A 21,397-nucleotide genomic window follows, 5' to 3' on the forward strand; every position below is an offset into this window, starting at 1 on the left:
AGAACGGGTTAGAGCGGCAAGGCTGGAAGAGCAGTCAGGAGGCGCCCGCAGGAATTCCAGGTGGAGCAATGGGAGAAGACATGTGCGTCGGGTAGACTCCGTGACGGAATCAAAAGAACCAGCTAACACACTAGCTATGCAGATTGATTCGATCATCGTAACTATCTCATGAGATGAACAAGGAAAGTGAATGAGGAAAGAGTTCACAGAGTTAAGGGACACAGTCTGTTTCTTGGGTTTCCTCATTCCTAGAACCCAGCCACCAAATGCCACCTCAAGGTCAACACAGCCCCCCATCCCACTCCATCACCGCTCCATTTCTGGTAACATGCCATTCCTCTGACCTCTTATTCCTACTATCATAAGGAACAGCTTCACACACAAATACTCAAAACTATATTCTAATTTGCAGAAATTATCTCCATGGCTTCCCTCCTTACCTGCTACCTTCCTACTTTTTGTTTTGTTTTTCGAGACAGTCTCGCTCTGTCACCCAGGCTGGAGTGTAATGGCACAATCTCGGCTCACCACAACCTCCTGGGTTCAAGCAATTCTCTTGCCTCAGCCTCCCAAGTAGCTGGGATTACAGGCGCGGGCCACCACATCCAGCAAATTTTTTTTGTATTTTTAGTAGAGATGGGGTTTTGCCATGTTGGCCAGGCTGGTCTTGAACTCCTGACCTAAGGTGATCCACCTGCCTTGGCCTCCCAAAGTGCTGGGATTACAGGTGTGAGCCACCACACCCAGCCCTATCTTCCTACTTTTGATCAGAGGAGGAAAGTATTAGGTTGGTGTAAAAGTAGTAATAAGTTGGCTTGGCACTTTCTGTTTTCATAGAGCTATACAGGTTGGACTTTTGTCCTCTTCCAGGTGCCTATAAACAAACTGATGTTTTTGATTTTTTTTTTCTTTTTAAATTTTGGTTGCTCACTAATTCTTACAAAAATCCTCACACAAGACTGGGTGCAGTGGTTTACGCCTGTAATCTCAGCACTTTGGGAGGCCAAGGCGGGTGGATCACGAGGTCAGGAGATCGAGACCATCCTGGCTAACATGGTGAAACCCTGTCTCTACTAAAAATACAAAAAAAAAAAAAAAAAAAAAATTCGCCAGGTATGGTGGCAGGCGCCTGTAGTCCCAGCTACCCAGAAGGCTGAGGCAGGAGAATGGCATGTGGGAGGTCGAGCTTGCAGTGAGCTGAGATTGCGCCACTGCACTCCAGCCTGGGCAACAGAGCGAGACTCCATCATAAATAAATAAATATCCTCACACGACCCAGATTAGAGCTCCCACTTCTCATAGACTGCCCCTGTCGTGCATGAGCTCTCAAAAAGAACAGCAATCGTTTGGCAATAATCTATTATATTTTTTTAGAAGAGTAAGTCCAGCACATCTCTGGCCTATGAGGCCAGACAGGTGACTCTGATTTTAGATCAAAACAAAACGCCTACAAGGGCACAGGGGGAGCACAAATGAGCCAGGTGGTCCAGGTGTCTTAAGATAGCTGCTTTCAATACAGAGGCCCACTGCATTAAGCAGGTCATATTCTTCACTTCCACAGAGAAATATGCTTTACACTGTTTTCCTTTAAACACATCACCCTCTTGGTCTATCTTTCACATCTCCACTTTGAGAGAAACAAGTTTAAGAGATATCCACTGACCTTTTAACCTTACTAAATAAATACACATTAAAACTGAGATAAACGGTAGCAACAGGCAGCCTCGGTGTCAGGGACACACTAGAGAGGAGGGGCACATCCCATACTGTGTCCCGCAGGGGTGAGGGAGGCAGTGGCGAAGCTGCACCTCAGTCACTGTGGCTACGGGAGAGGCGCAACCCAGTGGCTGGAGTCCCAAGATTTCAAAAGCAAAGAAAAATCTTTACGTGGAATCATCTGATTTTAAAATGCTGGTGACTAATTCGAAATTTTTAAAAACACTGTATGGGCCAACACCAGACTGGCCAAAGAAAACACATCTGTGGGCCAACTCTGACTACAGACCACAGATGTGTAACCTCCAAACTTCTTGACCCCTGATACCTTTCCAACACCAATACTCGATGAGCCTTCTCCCTATATAACCCGATGGAGTATGCCAATATGCTCTAGTGTAGGAATTAATCTAGCTTTGGTAAAAAGCACCTTCAATAATGACCTTCCCACCGTAGTGGGTTATCCCACCTCCTACCAAAAGTGACACTCGCTTTGCTTATCTTTGATTACAGTTTAAAGGGAGACCTGAAACAGTCAGAATCTTGCCTGTTTTGACAATCTCTGTGGGCAGCTGTCCCTTTTGGGGAGTCACATTCTGCTTGACCTCCTGCTCTGTTTCCTATGACTAATAGACATTTTCCTGTTTCCTTCTGAGGTCACCTGCAAGCAGCTTCTCCTGCCTGCCTTTACATTTTCCAATCCTGTCTGGATCCCACTGTGTGGTCTCTGACCTCCTCTGCACAACCTGAGCTGGTGTCCACTTACTACTGCCATCCCATCTGCTTCTGAGAACTCGTCTGAGCGGGGACAGGCATCTGCCCTAGAAGCTTCTTCTCTTGTCTGAAAGCTAGCTGTTTAAAGAGCATCACTGTACTCCCAGTTTCTTTCCGAAGCCCTGCAAATCTGGATTTGTAAAATTTTCTTCTGTTGGTTTCTGTGCTAAGAGCCAACTCTGTTTTCATATTATTTTGAGTCTTTTACACTATATATAAATCCAGAATTAGATACGGAAACACCACCACAAACAAAAGCCGGAGGCAAATGATCACCTGGGGAAAATATTTACAATTCAGATCAGAGACAAAGGGCTAATCTTGCTAATAGGTAGTAAGTTGCTATAATTTGACAATAAAAGGATTTTTAAAAATCAAGTAGAAATGAACAAAGGATATAAACAGACAAGCTACAGAAAAAAGAAACATAGAAAAGATGATCCTTATACATTTAAAAAAAATGCTCAGCCTTACACAGAAGAGATATGCAAATTAAAACTACACTGAGATACCATTTCATACCTATCAGATTGGCAGAAATCCAAAGCTTGACAATATATTCTTGCTCAGGCTGTGGGGAAACAGACTCTTTCTTACACACTGCCAGCAGGAATGTAAAACGGTACCACCTCTTTGGAGGGCAATTTGGCAATTTCTATTGAGATTACAAACGCATCAATCCTTTGATGCAGCAATTCTACTTCTGGAAATTTATCCTGCAGCTGGTACCTGGTACAGTCAAAATGACATGTGTACAAGGTTATACACCACAGCACTGTTTTTAACGGTAAACGAATGGAAACAACCCATGTTGTTTTATCTATAGGGAACTGCTAGATACAGTTATAATACACCAGGGTTATTCAACATGTGGCCATGGGCCAATAGCATCAGTAACACCTGTGAGCTTAGAAACGCACATTCTTGGGCCCTGCCCCAGGCCTACTGGCTCAGAAACTTAAAGTAGAAATCTGTATTTAACCACACCTCCAGGTTATGCTGACCCAGCAACAATTTAAAAAATACTTATGTAAGCAATAGAGTGATTTAAAAATGAGAAAAATGAAATCAAGAACAGGGAAAACTGTAACCAGGGGATTTATGAGTCAGAACAGTGGTTACTTTAGGAGGGGTGCTGATTGGAAGGGGCAGGAGGAAGCTGGGGTGCTATATCTTGATCTAGGCTAGAGCTGCATGGGTGTGTACATATGTAAAAATTCATCAACATGGGCACTTGGCTGCATGCACTATACCTCAAAACAAAGTTTTAGAAAGTTGATGATGCTCTCTACATATTGATATGAAATGATACCTAGGATACATTATTTGTTGGGGAAAAAAGCCAGGTACAGAAGAAGCATATAGTATTCCATCTTTTATGTAAGAAAGGGCAGGAAAGAAAAATAAGCATTTGTATCTACATAAAGCAACACTGGATGGCCAGTTAAGAAAGTGTGGGAGGGTACACAGGACACAACAGGGACTGCCTACAGGGAAGAGGGGTGTGAAAGGAAGGGAGGGCAGGGTGGGAACAAGACTCCCTCTGTAGTCATGGACTGGATGGGGCACAGGGAAGCTGGGAAGTGGGAAATAGTCTATCTTGGTCTAGGTTCAATTGGTACAAAAAACCTTGACCTAGGTTAGAGCTGTACAGGAAAGTGTTTCAATACAGATTTATAATTGAACCATGTGAATGTATTTCTATTCAAAAAATAATTTTTAAGTAAGTCTTCAAATTCTTCCTGCTTTGTACAAATAAAGTGGTGTCTTCTTATCTACCTTGTTGCTCTATTTTTTTTTTTTTTTTTTTTCCATAGGAAGCCAGACCGAGCATGAAAAGACCTGAAGCTCACTTCTGGAACCGCCACACTTGTCTGTCCTATGATCCAGGGTCTCTCTGTCTCAGTTACCTCTTCTGAACAATGGGATAAAACCATCTACCTTTTCTCACAGAGCTATACATTGTAAGGTGCTATGCAAATAGATGAAAGCATTATGCCTATTTCCAACAGAAAGAATTAGACACTAAAGGAACAGAAGAGTCACTTGTTCTATGCTATGCACGGTACTGAACACCTCTCATGGGAACATTTACTCTTCACAGTAATCCCGGATTATTATCTCCATTTACTGACATGGCACTGAGGCGCAGAGGTGAGCAGTTGCTGTACCCCCAGGACCTGCAGCGAGGCAGCAGTGGGGCCAGGACTCAACCGTGCTACTAATGCCAGGGCCAAACCCATTAGCTCCCCACCAGGCCTCTCTGCCTCCTGACGTCCCTTCAAATCACACAGAAGGTGCACTCATTAAACCCTGAAGGCCTGCCCTACCCCCCAGGTGGCAGGGAAAAAAGAGGAGCTTAAGACAGGCATGGGGCAAGCAGCCTCCAAGGGCAGCATTCTGACCTCCACCCCTCCCCACTCTCCAGGCGGCTGGTCTACTCCCTCTGTGGCCTCCCAACCTGGAAGATGTGACCAACGGTGTTTTAACTACAAGCATCACCATAGTTCTCAGACACATGAGCACAGACACACACACACACATACACACACACAAAGGCTGTTATAGGTTGAATTGTGCCTCCCAGCACTTTGGGAGGCCGAGGCAGGTGGATCACGAGGTCAGCAGTTCAAGACCACGCTGGCCAACACAGTGAAAACCCGTCTCTACTAAAAATACAAAAAATTAGCCAGGCATGGTGGTGGGCGCCTGTAGTCCCAGCTACTCTGGAGACTGAGGCAGGAGAATGGCATGAACCCGGGAGGAGGAGCCTGCAGTGAGTCGAGATAGCACCACTGCCCTCCAGCCTGGGCGACAGAGCAAGACTCTGTCAAAAAAAAAAAAAAAAAAAAAAAAAAAAAAAAAAAAACGAAAAGAAAGAAAGGATACTTCCATGACATAAAACAATGTAGCAAAGATGAATGAGGGGCTGAAGAGAAGTTGATAAGATCCTAGGCTTCTGCATTGTTTTGTTTTTTTTTTTTCTTCCCCCCAGGCTGGAGTGCAGTGGTATGATCTCAGCTCACTACAACCTCTGCCTCCCAGGCTCAAGTGATTCTCATGCCTCAGCCTCCCAAGTAGCTGGAATTACAGGTGTGCCCCACCACACCTGGCTAATTTTTTTGCATTTTTACTACAGACTGGGTTTTGCCATGTTGGCCAGGCTGGTCTCAAACTCCTGACCTCAAATGATTCTGCCTGCCTCGGCCTCCCAAAGCGCTGGGATGACAAGCATGAGCCACCGCACCCAGCTGGCATTGCTTTCTTGATGCACCATTCCTTTTTATAAGGCTGTAACCCTCCCTGTAGCTTTCCAGAAAGAAATATACAAGGATTCCTAGGTGCCAGGCACATACTACAGACTCCACTGTACTTCAAAGTTCTGTGACTTCTGCAACAACATCGCCTGGGCATGACACATGCATTCCATAGGCTGCCTCATGTGAAGAATGCTTACAGCTAGGGGAATGTGTGAACATTTTAAAATTCAGGGAGAGCTGTAAAGAAAAAATAATCTCTCAAGAGTCACATACAAAAAAAAAATTTTAATTAAGGCTTTTTTTTTTAAACTTACATGAAAAAAATAACAATTTTAACAAACCCATCATTAAATTGACAAAAATTACGTCAGTAAAAACAAGTGATTAGAAAAAAAAAAAATTATCTGGCTGGGTGTGGTGGCTCACGCCTGTAATCCCAGCACTTTGAGAGGCCGAGGTGGTGGATCACTTGAGGTCAGGGGTTCCAGACCAACCTGGCCAACATGGTGAAACCCTGTCCCTACTAACAATACAAAAATTAGCTGGGCATGGTGGCAGGTGCCTGTAGTCCTTGCTACTCGGGAGGCTGAGGCAGGAGAATAGCTTGAACCCAGGAGGTGGAGGATGCAGTGAGCGAAGATCGCACCACTGCTCTCCAGCCTGGGCAACAGAGCAAGACTCCATCTCAAAAAAAATAAAAAAAAGAGAAAAATTATCCTACCTAGATAGAAGAAACAATTTGATTAGGAGAAATAGGAAAGTGAAGTTCAAGTAAAGATGTGGGGTGGGGTCCAGGTCAGAAAGGGTGCGGGGGGGAGTGGGGTAAGAGCAAGATGATTCACTAGGAGAAGAGACATTTGGGGGCTCAGTGCAGCAGTTCAAAGATGTGGGTCTGCAGGCTCTAGCCACGTTCCTGCTGACCGCAGGCTTCAGGCTGGTTAACAATCACACAGAATGGGATAAATTATCTGAGCTACAACAGGGAATTGGATAAAAATCAAGCTGCGTCTGAAGAAGACACTTCTAGGCTGCATGGGTGTTCAGTGTGTGAAAATTCGTTGAACTGAACACATGATTTGTCCGCCTTTCTGCACAATTGTTACACTTAAGTTTTAGTTATTGGGGAAAAGAATCAAGTCCAGGACTGGCCACAAGTCATGGGTCAGAGGCTCCCCATTCTTTTTCAGATGGCCAACCAATAAGGCCAGGGACACTGGGGGCCGTGGTTTTTCTCTTATTCATACACACAGAACCTCAGGGTCAGAGGAGATATTTGTGGCTATTTGACTCAACAGGGCCAGGACAGAGCCAAGTGTCTACCTCCCTGGTTGGGACTGCCTATGCCCACTGCCCCATTTGATAAACCCAGCTTTTCTAAAGCTTTCCAGAACCCTGGTGCTGTACAGGTGTGACCACCCCGGCCCCTCCTTGGCTCTCACTGGTGCATCCTTGGGAGCACGAATCAATTCTCTGAGCCTCAGTTTCCTTGGCTGTAAAAGGAGCAGGCTAGGCTAGATGAGTCTCAAGTCTCCTCCAGCTGTACGGGCCACAGATTAGGTAGCTTTCATCTATAATCAAGTATGGCTTCCATCTCCAGAGCCACCGCTGTCCACCTGTCTCTTTCCTTTCTTGACCCTCATAAGCTCATCTTACAAAGAGGGGCTCAGCTTGATATGTGATGCCAACCTTTCAAGTATATGATACAAGCAGTAGACAACACTAATTCCTGCCAGTCACCAAAGGGAACAAGAATCATTTGAGCCCTGGAAAAAGGCCTTTGGCTGAATGAGGCTTTAAAACCATCTGTCTGAGGTTGTTTTGACTGCAGCAAGTCTCATCATAGAAGAGGCTGCGAGAACAATGGCCAAGCTATGGTGTAGGAGGTTCTCAGGCCTTTCATCTCTGGCTGCAAAATGCAACAGAGCAGATGGTAGTAATAAAGCCAATTGGGATCCACAGGGCCTGGGGATGGATCCTTATTACCTTTGATCACTGCAAAACAAACCCATCTCTGGAAGAGCTCCCTCAGCCTCAACCTTGGTGTTCTAGGTGTTCTAGGCGTGAGCAGCAGGCAGGCTGAGCAACGTCAAAGCTACCAGAACTGCTGCCCACATTGCCTTACAAACATGTACATGACTTTTTTTTTTTTTTTGAGACGGAGTCTCGCTCTGTCACCCAGGCTAGAGTGCAGTGGCGCGGTCTCAGCTCACTGCAACCTCCACCTCCTGGGTTCAAGAGATTCTCCTGCCTAAGCCTCCCGAGCAGCTGGGACTACAGGTGCATGCCACCACGCCTGGCTAAATTATTTTTAGTAGAGACGGGGTTTCACCGTGTTAGCCAGGATGGTCTTGATCTCCTGACCTCTTGATCCGCCCGCCTCGGCCTCCCAAAGTGCTGGGATTACAGGTGTGAGCCACTGTGCCCAGCCACAAGTGTGTACATGACTTCTTAGCGAGCTGTAGCCCCAGCTGGAAACCAACTCCACTAGTGATACTCCCCACCTCCCCCAACCTTTCTCAGGACCCGATATTTATAGAGAAACCAAAACTAGAAAAGGACAGAAAGATGCAAATGAGTTACTGGGTTTAGGGGTTTCCCTATCTTACCTTTGAGGTTACAAGCGCAGGATTATTTGAAAGCCTAACTAGAGATTTTCGCCTACCTCACTTAAAATCACGCTTCTCGGGCTAAAGCTCCGGGCACAGGAACCTCCGGAGCTCTTGTTAAAATGTAGGTTTTGATGCAGCAGGTCTGCGCTGGGGCCTGAAAGTCTGTGTTTCTCACAGGTTCCCTGGTGGTGCCGATGGTGTTGGTCTAAGGAAAATCTGAGTAGCAAGCCCCTCAGAGGACTCCCAGGGCTTCCTGTCTACAGGAACCACTAGGGTTGAGGGAGTGGTCATCACTCTGGATTTTGCAGATGGGAGATAGAGACCCAGGTGTTAAGTGTTTTGCCCAAGACAATTCAGCAAATTAGTAGCACAACCCAAGACAACCTTGTGGCTAAATGCTTGGCCCGTTTAGGCTCACCTGTCGTAGATCAGACAGGAAGTCAACAGGCTTGGAGTCTGCCTGTGGGAAGAATCAAACTTTTCTTTTCTGACCTTTATAGTCCATACATTTCTGATCACACATGAGATACTTTGGGGTAGTTTAATTAGAAAGAAGACTCAAGAGTGTGTAATGGTAAGATCAGAAAACACACATTTTATTCCTTGCCAGAACTGAGCAGGGTGGACGGTTGTGGCCAGTTAAATTTGAATTTCAGATAAACGATGATTAATTTTCTAGTATAATTCTATCTCATACATCATTTGGGACGTACTTATACTTTTAAAAAGATATCTATTGTTTATCTGAAACTTTAACTGGCAGTGCTGAATTTTTATTTGCTAATAGAATGGCAAGCAGAAATGAGGAGAGCAGGAAGTTAGTAAAGGAATATTTCCTGCTTCATCACTGTTGTCCTTGAAGAAAACCTCAAGGATGCCAGGGTGGCAGGGGCTCCACCAGGATGCACAAGATGCATCACTGCCACTACTGTGTGCATCGTTCTGAAAGAAAAAGCTTAATTTTTTTAACCAGCTGATTATAATAATGCACAAAGTCGTAAATTTATAGCTGGTGTTATGAGCTAAATTGTGTCTCCCCCACCTCCACCAAATCTTGTGGATGTCGTAACTTCTAGCACCTCAGAATGTGACCTCATTTAGAAACAGGGTCTCTGCAGATGTAGTTAGTTAAGATGAGGTCACCGTGGAGTAGGTTGGGCCTCTAATCCAATATGACTGTGTCCTTATGAAAAAGAGAAATTTGGACACACAGACGTGTACACAGGGGGAATTCCGTGTGAAGACTGGCACTGCACTGCCGCACGCAAAGAAACTACCAGAAGCCAGGAGGGAAGCCTGGACTAGATCCTTCCCAGAGCCTTCTGAGGAGCGGGGCCCCTCTGCTGGCCCCATGGTCTCGGGATTCTAGCCTCCAGAAGGCTGGGATGGTAAATTTCTATTGTTTTAGCCACTAGGTTTGTGGTACTTTTGTTACACTGGCCCTAGGAAACTAGTACTGGGAGCTGGGAAGAAGAGAAAGGAGTATAGAAGAAGAGGGAGTTATGGCAAAACAAAACCTTCAAGAAAAGGCCCCAACCACATTACTTATTAACTTTGTTCCTTAGAACTTGAAAATGTCAGCTGAGGAAGACACAGGGATTTGGAAATGATGGACCCCCTTGTATGAAAACAGTTACTGGCTCTACTAAAATTCAGTTTTAAATGTTGAGTTGAGCAAGTTACACACTACTTAAGGAAGAAACCTTAGAAGTCGGAATTTACGCTGGTTATACAAAAAAAAAAGGTACATTTCCAAGAGTAGAGTGCGATCTAAAGAGATTTTGGGGAGAGTTTTTAAAATCACAACTTTAACAGACTTGTTATTGTACAGTGTTTTTTCCCATGAGAAGTCTGCTTTCCTCCAGTTCTTACAAACCAAACAATTACCATATTGGGTTAGTGATTAAGAAGCTCAAAACAAAATTAAGCAGGCTATTCTGATTTCATTCTCTCTCTTGATTATTTGCTTGTCATATTTCCAATAGCCCCAAATGGCAAGATTTAAATAAAAGATAGGCTACTTAAAACACTTAATCTTCTCTTTCTAAAGTAACTGAAACCCCCTCCATTTACCATGTACTTTACTGTACCTTTTCCTCTACCCAGGTCTGTTCTGGGCCTGGAGGAGGATTCCAGGAGCAGAATTCAATAGTCCCACCCTGGGAAAATGCCAAAGCCCACTGGCTCAACTCACGCTGGCCTATGTACAGTTACTAGAGCCACTGCGCCCCCCGAGGTGTTACTAGAACCCTCCGAGGTATCTGTGCCTCACTTGACGGCTTTTGCTTATGCTGGTCCCTGTGCACGGAGTGCTTTCTTGTGCCCAGACCTCCCCTCTACTCACAACACAACGCAACCCCACACTCAGAAACATCTTCTGTCACCACCCCTTTGTTTTTCCTTACCACATAACCTTGTACATTTCCTTCATCACCCTATCACAACTACAATTTAATTCATTGTTTACTTATTACCTCTCTCTCTCTAATAAATGGTAAGTTTCATGACATCAGAGATCAGATGGGTTCTGTACATTATTTTCCACCCAGACCCTGGCCCACAATGGGCACACAAACATTTGTCTAGCTTGATTAATTAAGCAAATGAAGGCATGACACGGTGGCACGCCACTACCCCCACTCCCCCTTACTCAAACACTGTAGGAAGCTTTTTCTGCCCAGAGGGTCTGAGTTCAGCTCTAAAGTGTGCCGTATCTACGCTTCTCATGCTGTTGTGAGAACAATGCTTGAGGATATCACTTGTCTTGCCAGTGTCTCTAGGGGGAAGGTTTCAAACCCAAAAATCAACCCTCTGATCATGATCTGGCTTTACAAATAGCCCTTCTTATAATAAAAGGATGCCCAATCACATGCACATCAACTTTTGAGGTCTCCAGCACAATTCTTTCTCATGGTAAATTAGTAACACAGCTCTGGGTATGTAGGGTATGATGCAGCATCCCCTGTAAGTTGACTTCAGGGAGAAATGTAATGAAAACACCAGCACAATATTTGATAACTGGCTGTCTCTGTAGACATTTATAAACTGGCATTCTGATTTTTTTTTTTAATCCTGTGCATTTTTATATTTACAAAACAACTTTAAAATTGAGGGTTTATGGGTCATGAGTATTAAATGACAGAGGATATTTTGGCAATACATACATTAAAACCTTTACATACTACTTAACCTAGAAGTTCCAGTAATAGGAAGTTATCCTAAGAAAGCAATCATAAATAAATGTAAAAATTTAGCCACAGGAAAGTTCACTGTAGTACTATTTACAATAAAAACAGGAAACTTAAATATCCATACGGGGCTGATTGGATAATTTGTGGTAATCCCTATTAAGAAACATCCTGCAGCTTTTCAGAATATCTGGTTGACTGGAATGATCATCAATGACACACAAAAAGGTTCATCATATTATAATAGCAAAAAATTGTGTTATAAATCAATATTCCAAAACATTCTAACTTTAGTTTTTTTCTGGGTGATGGGGTCCTGTGTGACTTTTATCTTCTTAATGGTTTTCTGTGTTATAATTTTTCTCTAAGACTTATGTATCACTCACATAAATGTATTTTGAAAAAGTGCTGAAGAATAATTTTTAACTAGTTACAAAAGGTCAAATACTATCTATATTTCACTTATATGAAGTACCTAAGGTAGTCAAATTCACAGAGACAAAAAATGGAATGGGGGCTATTGGGGGCTAGAGGGGGTAGGGAAAGGGGAGGTAGGGTTTGGTGGGCAGAGTTTCAGTCTGCAAGATGAAAAGGGTTCTGGAAATGGATGGTGGTGATGGTAGCACAACAATGTGAAAGTACTTAGTGCCTCTAAGTTACATGCCTAAAAATGGTTACGATGGTACATTTTATGTTATACATATTTTACAATGTTTTTAAACTAAAAAATAAATCAGTAAATCTTGAGTACCGTCAAGTCTCTGTTATTAGGATTTTCAAGAGGCAAGAGTAAATAAGCCCGGATTTAACTTAGAACACACAGCCCTGAGCTATATCATCCACGTGCCCCCAGTACTAGAGTGTGCCCTGGGATGAGCAGGCCTCTGTCTGCTTGCTGACCACTGGTGCTGGCCACAAGTCTCCTGGCCCATTGAGGCCAGAGATGCTCTCCAGTCTCTTTCGTGGCATAGTTTTCTTCCTCTCTTGCCAATGTCCCTCGGTTTGACTCTCAGATGAAGAAACTGACTTGGTTGCCCCAGAAAAACATGGCTTCCTCCCAATCCTGGCCACAGTGACTGGGGCCAGGAAACATTCATGGCTATATCCTCCATGAGCCGCAGGTTCAGGATTTGCCCCCAAAGTCTTTTAGCTAGTAGCTGGCAGAGCCAGACAAGGAAAAGAATCTCACCTTAAAGTCACCTCTCTACTATAAAGAGGAAAAGGCCGCGTGCAGTGGCACATGCCTGTAATCCTAGCACTTTGGGAGACCAAGGCGGGTAGATTACCTGAGGTCAGGAGTACAAGACCAGCCAGCCTAACACGGTGAAACCGCTTCTCTACTAAATACAAAAAATTAGCCAGGCATGGTGGCACACACCTGTAATCGCAGCTACTTGGGAGGCTGAGGCAGGAGAATCACCTGAACCCGGGAGGTGGAGGTTACAGTGAGCCAATATTGCGCCATTGTACTCCAGCCTGGGCAACAAAAGCGAAACTCCGTCCAAAAAAAAGGTCGGGTGTGGTGGTTCATGCCTGTAATCCCAGCACTTTGGGAGGCCAAGGTGGGCGGATCACCTGAGGTCAGGAGTTCGAGACCAGCCTGACCGACACGGAGAAACCCTGTCTCTACTAAAAACACAAAATGAGCCAGGCATGGTGGCGCATGCCTGTAATCCCAACTACTTGGGAGGCTTAGGTGGGAGAATCACTTCAACCCGGGAGGCGGAGGCTGCAGTGAGCTGAGATCGTGCCATTGCACTCCAGCCTGGGCAACAAGAGTGAAACTCCGTCCAAAACAAACAAACAAACAAAAACAACAACAACAAAAGAAGAAAGAACTACGTTCAGCAAACAAAAGTCCTTCCTTTGTTCATCAAGAGGCCACCCAGGACTTTGCTACTGAGAAAGGAGTGATGCTCAGGTGCTGGTGGCGGGATCTGAGAAGCCCAAAGTTGCAGACCTGTGCCCAAGGGCTGGACTCGGCCTTCAGATGATGTGTTGGTTTGGTTTACATAATGTTGACCCACATGGTGTTTGCAGAATTTCTAAATTAGTTGGCAACATTTAAAAATCAGAGTTTTTCTACCTAAAAAGAGATTTCTTTGGATTCTTTTGTGGAGGGTGGAAAAGGAAGTTCTTACGCACACAGGGTTTACACTCCTATGTGACGACTGGCTAGAAGTGAGCAGCAGCTACTCCTTTAGATAGACCCTCTCCCCTGTCCAGTTCAGCGATTTACCTGCCTGGCCCTGCTGCTCCTTGAGCTGCAGCCCCTCAACTGTACTGGGAACTGCCAGTGAGGCCGCTGTGGTACCTGGCATGATGCTGGCTGGGTTCCCTGTAAGTGCTTGGAAATGCTCAGCCACTATGGGGGAAGCTTGTGATGCAGCAGCTGTAGTCAGTGGCCCTTAACAACAGCCGTGCAACAAGACCTGGGGCTGGGCCTGAGGTTTAGTCCTTACCCCAACCCAGTCAAGAGTGCAGCACTCTGTCCCCCAACCATGCTTCCATGCACTGCCAAAACGCAACATCCTGCCCATTGTCCTCACTGAAAATGTTAAAAGAAAGCCATGCTCTGGAGAACAGATCAATGGTCACGATGCCTCATGTCCTGTCTCCAACAGAACTCAATGTTAGATGCTTTGGAGAAAGGAGTAGGAGCTGCATGAAGCACCACGTGGTGCAGCAGGTCCTCTTCTGATGAAGAAGAGAGAGCAGAAGAGAGGAAGTTCTTAGCTGTTAATGCTGCACCACTGCAATCTCAGTGGTGGAGGCTGCCAGAGGCTGGTTTTAATATCTAAAAAGATTATACACAGCTAGGTGTGGTGGCTCACGCCTGTAATCCCTGCAACTTTGGGAGGCCAAGGTGGGTGGATCACGAGGTCAGGAGTTCGAGACCAGCCTGGCCAACACGGTGAAACTCCATCTCTACTAAGAATACAAAAATTAGCAGGATGTGGTGGCACACACCTGCAATCCCAGCTACTTGTGAGGCTGAGGCAGGAGAACTGCTTGAACCTGGGATGCAGAGGTTGCAGTGAGCCAAGATTGCGCCACTGCACTCCAGTCTGGGTGACAGAGCAGAGACTCCATCATGGGGGAAAAAAAAAAAAGATTGTACACGGATGGTGAAAAGGAAGCTTTCCAGGTTCTTCAGGATTAACAGGGCCAGGAGAAGATGGAGACCAATGATTCTTACCTGCTGTAGGCACGCTAATGTTATACTGAGGTAAAATAAATAGAAAGGCAGTCTTGGCTGTGACCTGTAAAACAAACGAAAAGAGTTCCAGTTTAGCTTCTGGCCACATCAAAAGAAACAAGTGGAAGCTGCTAACCGCCCCTTTTACATCTTAGACCCTCAAACCTCTTGACTGAAGGGTTCTGCCTAATGCAGAGTTGGCACTAGTTTTTTTTCTATTTTTCTTTAATGACATGCCTCTCAATACCTGTACGCTGGGACCCAGATGGTATCTAGACTGATACTCACTGCAGATGGGATGAAACAAGCTGTGTGTGACAGGATGGGAGCTCACAAGTGAATAGTACAAATCTGTTGGCCATTTATTCATTCATTCAGATATTTATCAGTTTACTTCTGTGCATCAGCATTGTGGAAGACAGAAACTAATAAATAAAGTCACAACCTTCAAGAAGGTTAGGGACTAGCTGAGGTTTCCCCAGCACTTTGGCTGCCTGTGCATTGAAGAGCAACCCTGAAAGTCGACACCTGAGCTTCGGAAACAGAGAATTCCAGCTGCTAATTTCATATCTACCTTACTGGGAGTCATGGGACCAGATGTAACATCCCACATTGCTGGCTTATTTCAAAAACTGCCTTTAAAATCTTAGTTGTGCTGTGAAACAAAGAACTGTGGTTTCCACCTAGTTATGAATGGCCAAATCAGTACTGTGACAGTTTAGCCAGCAGGGGAGAGATGACAAAACCTGGAGGTTTGAAGCTTGGACTCAAGAATCGACTACCTGGGTTTAAATGCCAGCTCTACCATTTTCTTGCTATGTAACTACCGGCAAGTAATCTTATACGCTGAGCCTCAGTCTGCTTGTCCATAAAATCCGGGGTGTTTGTAATACCTCAGCTGGTCTGGGTACTACAGACTGGTGTGGCGCTGGCCCAGCGGTTAGCGTTGTTCAAAGATCCCCAGAGGTTTCAGATGTGCAGGTGGGCCTGAGAACCACCATCTACACTGTTCTGAAACCTGCAGTGAGGCCAGGTGAGGAGGAGGCCCAGGACCACGCCTTTCCCAAGTGCCCTCTGGAGACACCTCATCAATAAAGGGTGCTGGTTCTTCTCTAACAGAGGTTTGAAGGATGCACATGTGAGGGATGGGGTGGGGGACAAACACACTGGACAGTGGCAAAGGCAGCATGGAAACGAGTGAATGATGCATCACAGATGCCCTGTGTTGCCCAGACATGCCAGCAAAAGGTCACTATCCTCAGCTACTTCTAGAAACAACCCTCTCCTTTAAAGAGCAAATCTCCCCCATCCCCTGGTCAACAAGGCCCATCCCATTCAGTGGGTGTCATTTACTCTGCACACAGAGACGCAGGACGAGCCTTCTCGTGTTTTTGTGCTGCTGCCTTAGACATGTCCTATCAAGCTTGCAGGGAAAAATCCAACTGAGATTAGCTAAGAGAAGGATTGATAGCAAACACCAAGCCCTATCCAAATATACAGGTCTTCCTAATCCCCACCCTAAAACCTTAATACCTTTGGTCAAGACCTTTTTCAGTGTACTCAACCTACCTTCCCGTCCGACTGCCTGTATTTTCTTTAGAACAGATGTGCTGGGTTTCAGCCAATACATTCTAGTCACTACTTCCTTTGGGGAGTTTTAGCCCCTCTCAGTTTGTGTCTTACCTTTCCTATACCCACCACCACACACACAGTTGTCCTGATTAGAATCTCACACACCCCTTCATGACCCACCTCAACTGAAACGTGAAGCCATTCCCAGCTGTTCAAGGGCATGATCTCTGCTTGCCGGATGCACTCGGTGTCATGCTCTGCTGTTTCTATCGTTTCCTTACCCTTGTTCATAGTTCTCATCAGCCTCTCACCTCCTCCACAGTTCTCATCAGGCTCCTCACAGTCCCACAGGCAGCGACTGTGCTGTCCTGTTCCATTTATCCTCGCAGCCCCTCTCACGTAAGGAGCCCAGATGTACACAGTAAGTGCTCAGTAATGGCTCATTGCTTAAGATGAAAAATCAAAAGCCAAGTCAGCTTCACTCAGCTGTACTTATTCCCCCTCTGTCACGGGAGCTGTTCCCAGTGCCATCATCCAGGCTGTCCTCTGTCACCAATGGCCTTCTCTGTGAGACCTGTCCAGGCACTAAGCCACCTGAATCCAGCTCCGCCAGAGCCCCTCTTGACCACGCTAGCCATGGTGGTTCTCATTCTCTGAACTCCGCTCTATAGGTCATTCCTGGCCCAACCACCTAACACTCCATATTGTCTGACAAGACTCCTCTGAAAATAAACCTCATCTTCTCAGCCTGAAATCCCTGTGAAGGAAGATCAGAGGAGCTGGAAGAAATGAGAGAAAGGAGGAGCCAGGGGAAAGGCAGGCAGGCAGGCATTAACCACACACTGCCCTGCCTAGGCACATCTCTCTCACTTGATTTCATTCAGGAAAGGCACATGTCTTTTGGAGCACAGGGTGGAGTGGACCTCTGTGGGGCTTGGGCTGTCTGCCATCCATTCTCCTAACAGCACCAGGGTTTCCTGAGGGAAGCCTCCCTCCAGCTGTGTGTGGGCATAGGATGTGTGTGGCGTCACTACGGGGGATGGGAGGATGGAGGGGACAGACCCTCTCCTCAGGGCAGGAGCCCGGCCAACCGGACACCCTCCCCTGGGCTCTGGATCTTGAGCGGGTATGAGGAGGTGCTGCTGGTCCCCAGAGAGCCTCCTTCAGCTGGCCAGGGTCCACTTCTAAGACACATTATCACTCAATGTGAAGAGCACTGGCGTTCAACTCCAGCTGCGCATTAGAATCCCTGGGGGAGCTTCTAAAATCTCTCTGCCTGAGCCACACCCCAGTCAATGGAACCAAACTCTTTGGGGCATGGGCATTTTGTCAAACTCCCCAGAGCATTCCGATGCGCTGCCAAGTCTGAGAACTTTTGCATTTTTTTTTAAAGGAAGATAGACATCTGGTATGTGGGCTCTACATATATTCTTGCCCTCGCCCAACATATACAGTTAACTGTCATCATTCACACGAGTTATGTTCTTTCAAGTCACTGCAAACACTGAATTAGTGAACACTGAAACATTGCTCCTGGGAGAAATACAGGGTTAGGTTCCTGCGAGCCTCTGGTCCCATTTTTGTCAACAGATCAATTCATAACCTTGTTTTATGTGTGTTTCTGTTTAAAGACACCTAATTTAACACACATTGTTGATTCATTAACATTGAATTCATGGCCCACAGTGCTATAACTCATGCCAGAATAAAGCTCATCTAACCACATATGCTATCTCCATGAGGCACATCACAGTTATCCTACGCTCAGGACACTAGACGGCACTTCTGCATGACAGCTGGGGGCCATTTTTAAATAGTGAAATCACCAAGCAGCAGCATAAAAATGCAAAAAATGTGGCACAAAAGAGACTACGAAAAAGACATCTGTCTACAGGATGAGAGTTGGAACGGGAGGCAGAGTGTCACCTTGTTTGGCCTCAACTGGGAATGTGAGTGTTGGGCAACTCAAAAGCTCTGCACATGTCTGTGAATGACCAAGGAAGCTGATTTGGGGGTTACAAATAAATCTCAGCAAGTAAGCGAATTTGCAAAAACAAAATCCACAAATAAGGATCAAATGTATCAGGGCAAACCTGAACGTCGGCACCATGAGGGCCAAGATTTTTCTTTTTTAACAGCCGTATCCAGGTATAATTTACACAACAATAAAAAAAATTCACCCATTTTAAGTATACGGCTCTAAAGCATTTATCTTTATTTTTAAACTGTCTCTTCCTTGGGGAAACATAAGCTGTAGGAGCGTGGGGATCTGACCTGCCTTGATGATCTGACTTGCCTTGTTTGAGGCACACATCCACGGATGGCTTCAAACTGCCCCAGAACACAGCGGCACTCAACAAATGCTTAAATGAACACAGCGACTAAGCAGGAGAGAGCTGGTGCTGTGCTCAGCCATCTGACCCTCATCCTGTCATCTGTCCACGATTATTCTTCTACATATATCCAATCTCTCTCGGTCTGTCCCAGAGCTGGGTGAATAGTAGGTTTCCTATAAATTCCTATTCGACAAACTCGTAAGGTAAGCAGCTGTAATATTTAGTGACTACAGATGAATGCTTACCATGTTTTCTGAACATGATTCTGAGAGAACAGGATCTAGGACCATAATCATGACAAAAATACTAGATCCCAGTATTTTTCCATCCCTAGCACCCCTAGTAGTGGCAGCAGAAACCATTCTAAAAAGTGCAACTTTCTCTGTAAACAGCCATGCTTGCTCCCACATTACCATATCTCAGCAAGATGGTGTCAGTTGCTCTGGTTTATAGATGAAAAAGCCAAATTTGAGGCACAGAGAGATAAAGTAGCCTCCCGAGACCTCACAACAATACAAGCAGAAAAGGCAACATTCAACTTGACTTTTTTAAAAACTTGTCCCCAAAACAAATTTGGGAGGCACACAATACTGCACATAGAATGGTAATGTAAAATGCAAGCAGGAAAGAACACAAAAAATATGCATTTTAGGCAAAGAAAAGAAGCAAGGAATGAGGCTGATCCACAAAAATGCATTCCAGGAAGTCCTACTCATTGGCTAAAGGTGGCCAGAAATTTGGCTCCAAGCTTTTCCGCAGCCACCTGAAGGAGGAAGGAGTGATCGGCTCCTAGATTGACCATATCCATCCATTAAAAAAGCAGAAAGCACTAGTCAAGGGCAGACTTACTTCTTCAGCCTTCTTCTGTGCCTTAAAAGGGCCTTTAGCACCCCAAATCTTCACTCCATGACCCTCTCCCGACCTCAGACCAGGGATCAAACCACTAACAAGTCCCTCCCCACAAGCACCGGCTGAGTTCCTGTAGTACACAGGGCTGAGAATCAGGAGCCTATTAAAAATGTCATTCCAATTATTTCTCATCCCTCTAAGGCTGTTTATAGGAAACATTATTGAGTTTAATAGCATTTTAAATGCCAAGCTCAGTGGGTAAAAGGTTAAAAGTGACAACGTGCTAATACACTAATGTAAAAGGAGAACACTGAAATATGTAGGAAGGGTCACATCACACACACACATACACACAGAGAGAAACAGAGAGTGAGAAAGAAAGTTTCATTATATTTTTAACTAAAACAGGGCATCAAACACCAAGGCAAAGGCCTTGAGCATGCTTGTGTAGCCATAACAAACCAAAACTGTTCCACATGCCATGCTGTATTAGGGGCACATGAACCTGAGCTCTTGGCTGCAACTAGACCAAGGATGCTGGTGAAATAGCTGCTTCCAGCTAAGCATAGTGGATGTGGATTCCAGTCCCAGGTCTGCTGTGGGCCAGCTGGGTGACCTTGGGCAGGGTATTTCGCCTCTCTAGACCCCAGTTGACTCATCCATTAACAACAACAACAGTTAATGTTATCAAGTGCTTACTCGGTGCCATGCATGAGTCCAAGGTCTTCACACAAATCTATCTCATGTCATTCCCACAATGACCCTACAAGGTAGGCACTAATCATGTCCCCATTTCACAGATAAGCACGGGAAAGATAAAGCCAAAGGAGCAGCTCAGAAAGAATGTCCTTAAAGGTCCTTCTCACCCTCAGCTCGAAAAGGCAAACTTTACCTGATTCTACTTACTTTCCAATGCCCAAAACGCAACCTTACACTGACAAACTTTGTAAGAGGTCTTTCCAGAAGTTTAAAATATATTGTTGCTTCTTCACTTTGTGAAGATAAGGACTGGGTATCATCTACGTCTGACAAAGCAAGAAAATGAGGCCTCTCAGGTTAATCCACCACCTGCCAGCCATGGGCACTGGGTACGCCTAGGCTTCCAGATGCCCAGATAGGTTCTCCTTCCACTGAAAATTGTTAGTTGGTCACCAAAGACGAAAGAGAAGAACTGTGATGAAAGCAGTTTCATGGCTTCTCTTTTAAATATTAAATCTTCTGGTTTGGTTTATTCTTTTTTTTTTTTTTTTTTTCTTGGCAGACACATCCATGCATTGGCACTTGGAAGGGGTTGTGTGGGCAGACCAGCCCCCAGGGGCAGACAGGGTACAGAAGGCCTTATTTTCACAGGAGCAGCTCTGCTCTTAATGGCTTCTGTCTCACGGACACCACCCCTCCCACCTAAAGGACAAAACACAGAGACACATGTGTCCCACGACTGACGACCCTCATTTTTAATTCCTGAGAAGCACAGGATAACGCCAAGTGACAGGTCCTACAGAGGCTGGGAAATTAGGCACCTAAAACTTCCCTTCTTCTCCCAGCTTGGCCTGTTTTTGGAATCCAAAGGGTCTTCACTAAAGCTTCCCCAGATTGATTTTGCATCTTTCTGTGGAGGAAGTGAACAGGAAAAGTTCAGGCAGACAAGAAAACCTTGGAAAGTTATGCCCAGTTGGTGGTGAAGAGATTTCTGGGTTTTGTTTTTTTAAACAAAAGAGTGTTTTAGCTTTTTTTCTTGGCATGTTTACGTCCCAAGTCCACTGATCACCTGCATGCGCCAGGGATGCGGTCCGGGTGTGACGGACGTTGGTTTGCAGCCCCTCCACTGCTCGATAAAACGCAGATACAGCTGAAACAAAGACGCTTTTCACTTGCGCTTTCTACAAATCTCCGT

At 45.3% G+C, this 21,397-nt stretch overlaps 1 protein-coding gene across 2 annotated transcripts in view; it reads right to left on the minus strand.

Moving 5' to 3' along the window:
• TRAM2 (translocation associated membrane protein 2) overlaps window positions 1-21,397 on the minus strand; it is a 79,326-nt gene that overhangs the window by 23,390 nt on the left and 34,539 nt on the right. For both annotated transcript variants that reach the window (XM_073006062.1, XM_007972256.3), the window contains exon 2: window positions 14,747-14,810. In XM_073006062.1, the coding sequence (XP_072862163.1) occupies window positions 14,747-14,810 (64 nt within the window). The remainder of the gene's footprint in view (window positions 1-14,746; window positions 14,811-21,397) is intronic.

The sequence above is a fragment of the Chlorocebus sabaeus genome, chromosome 17 (genome assembly GCF_047675955.1).
Source record: "Chlorocebus sabaeus isolate Y175 chromosome 17, mChlSab1.0.hap1, whole genome shotgun sequence".
NCBI lineage: Eukaryota > Metazoa > Chordata > Mammalia > Primates > Cercopithecidae > Chlorocebus > Chlorocebus sabaeus.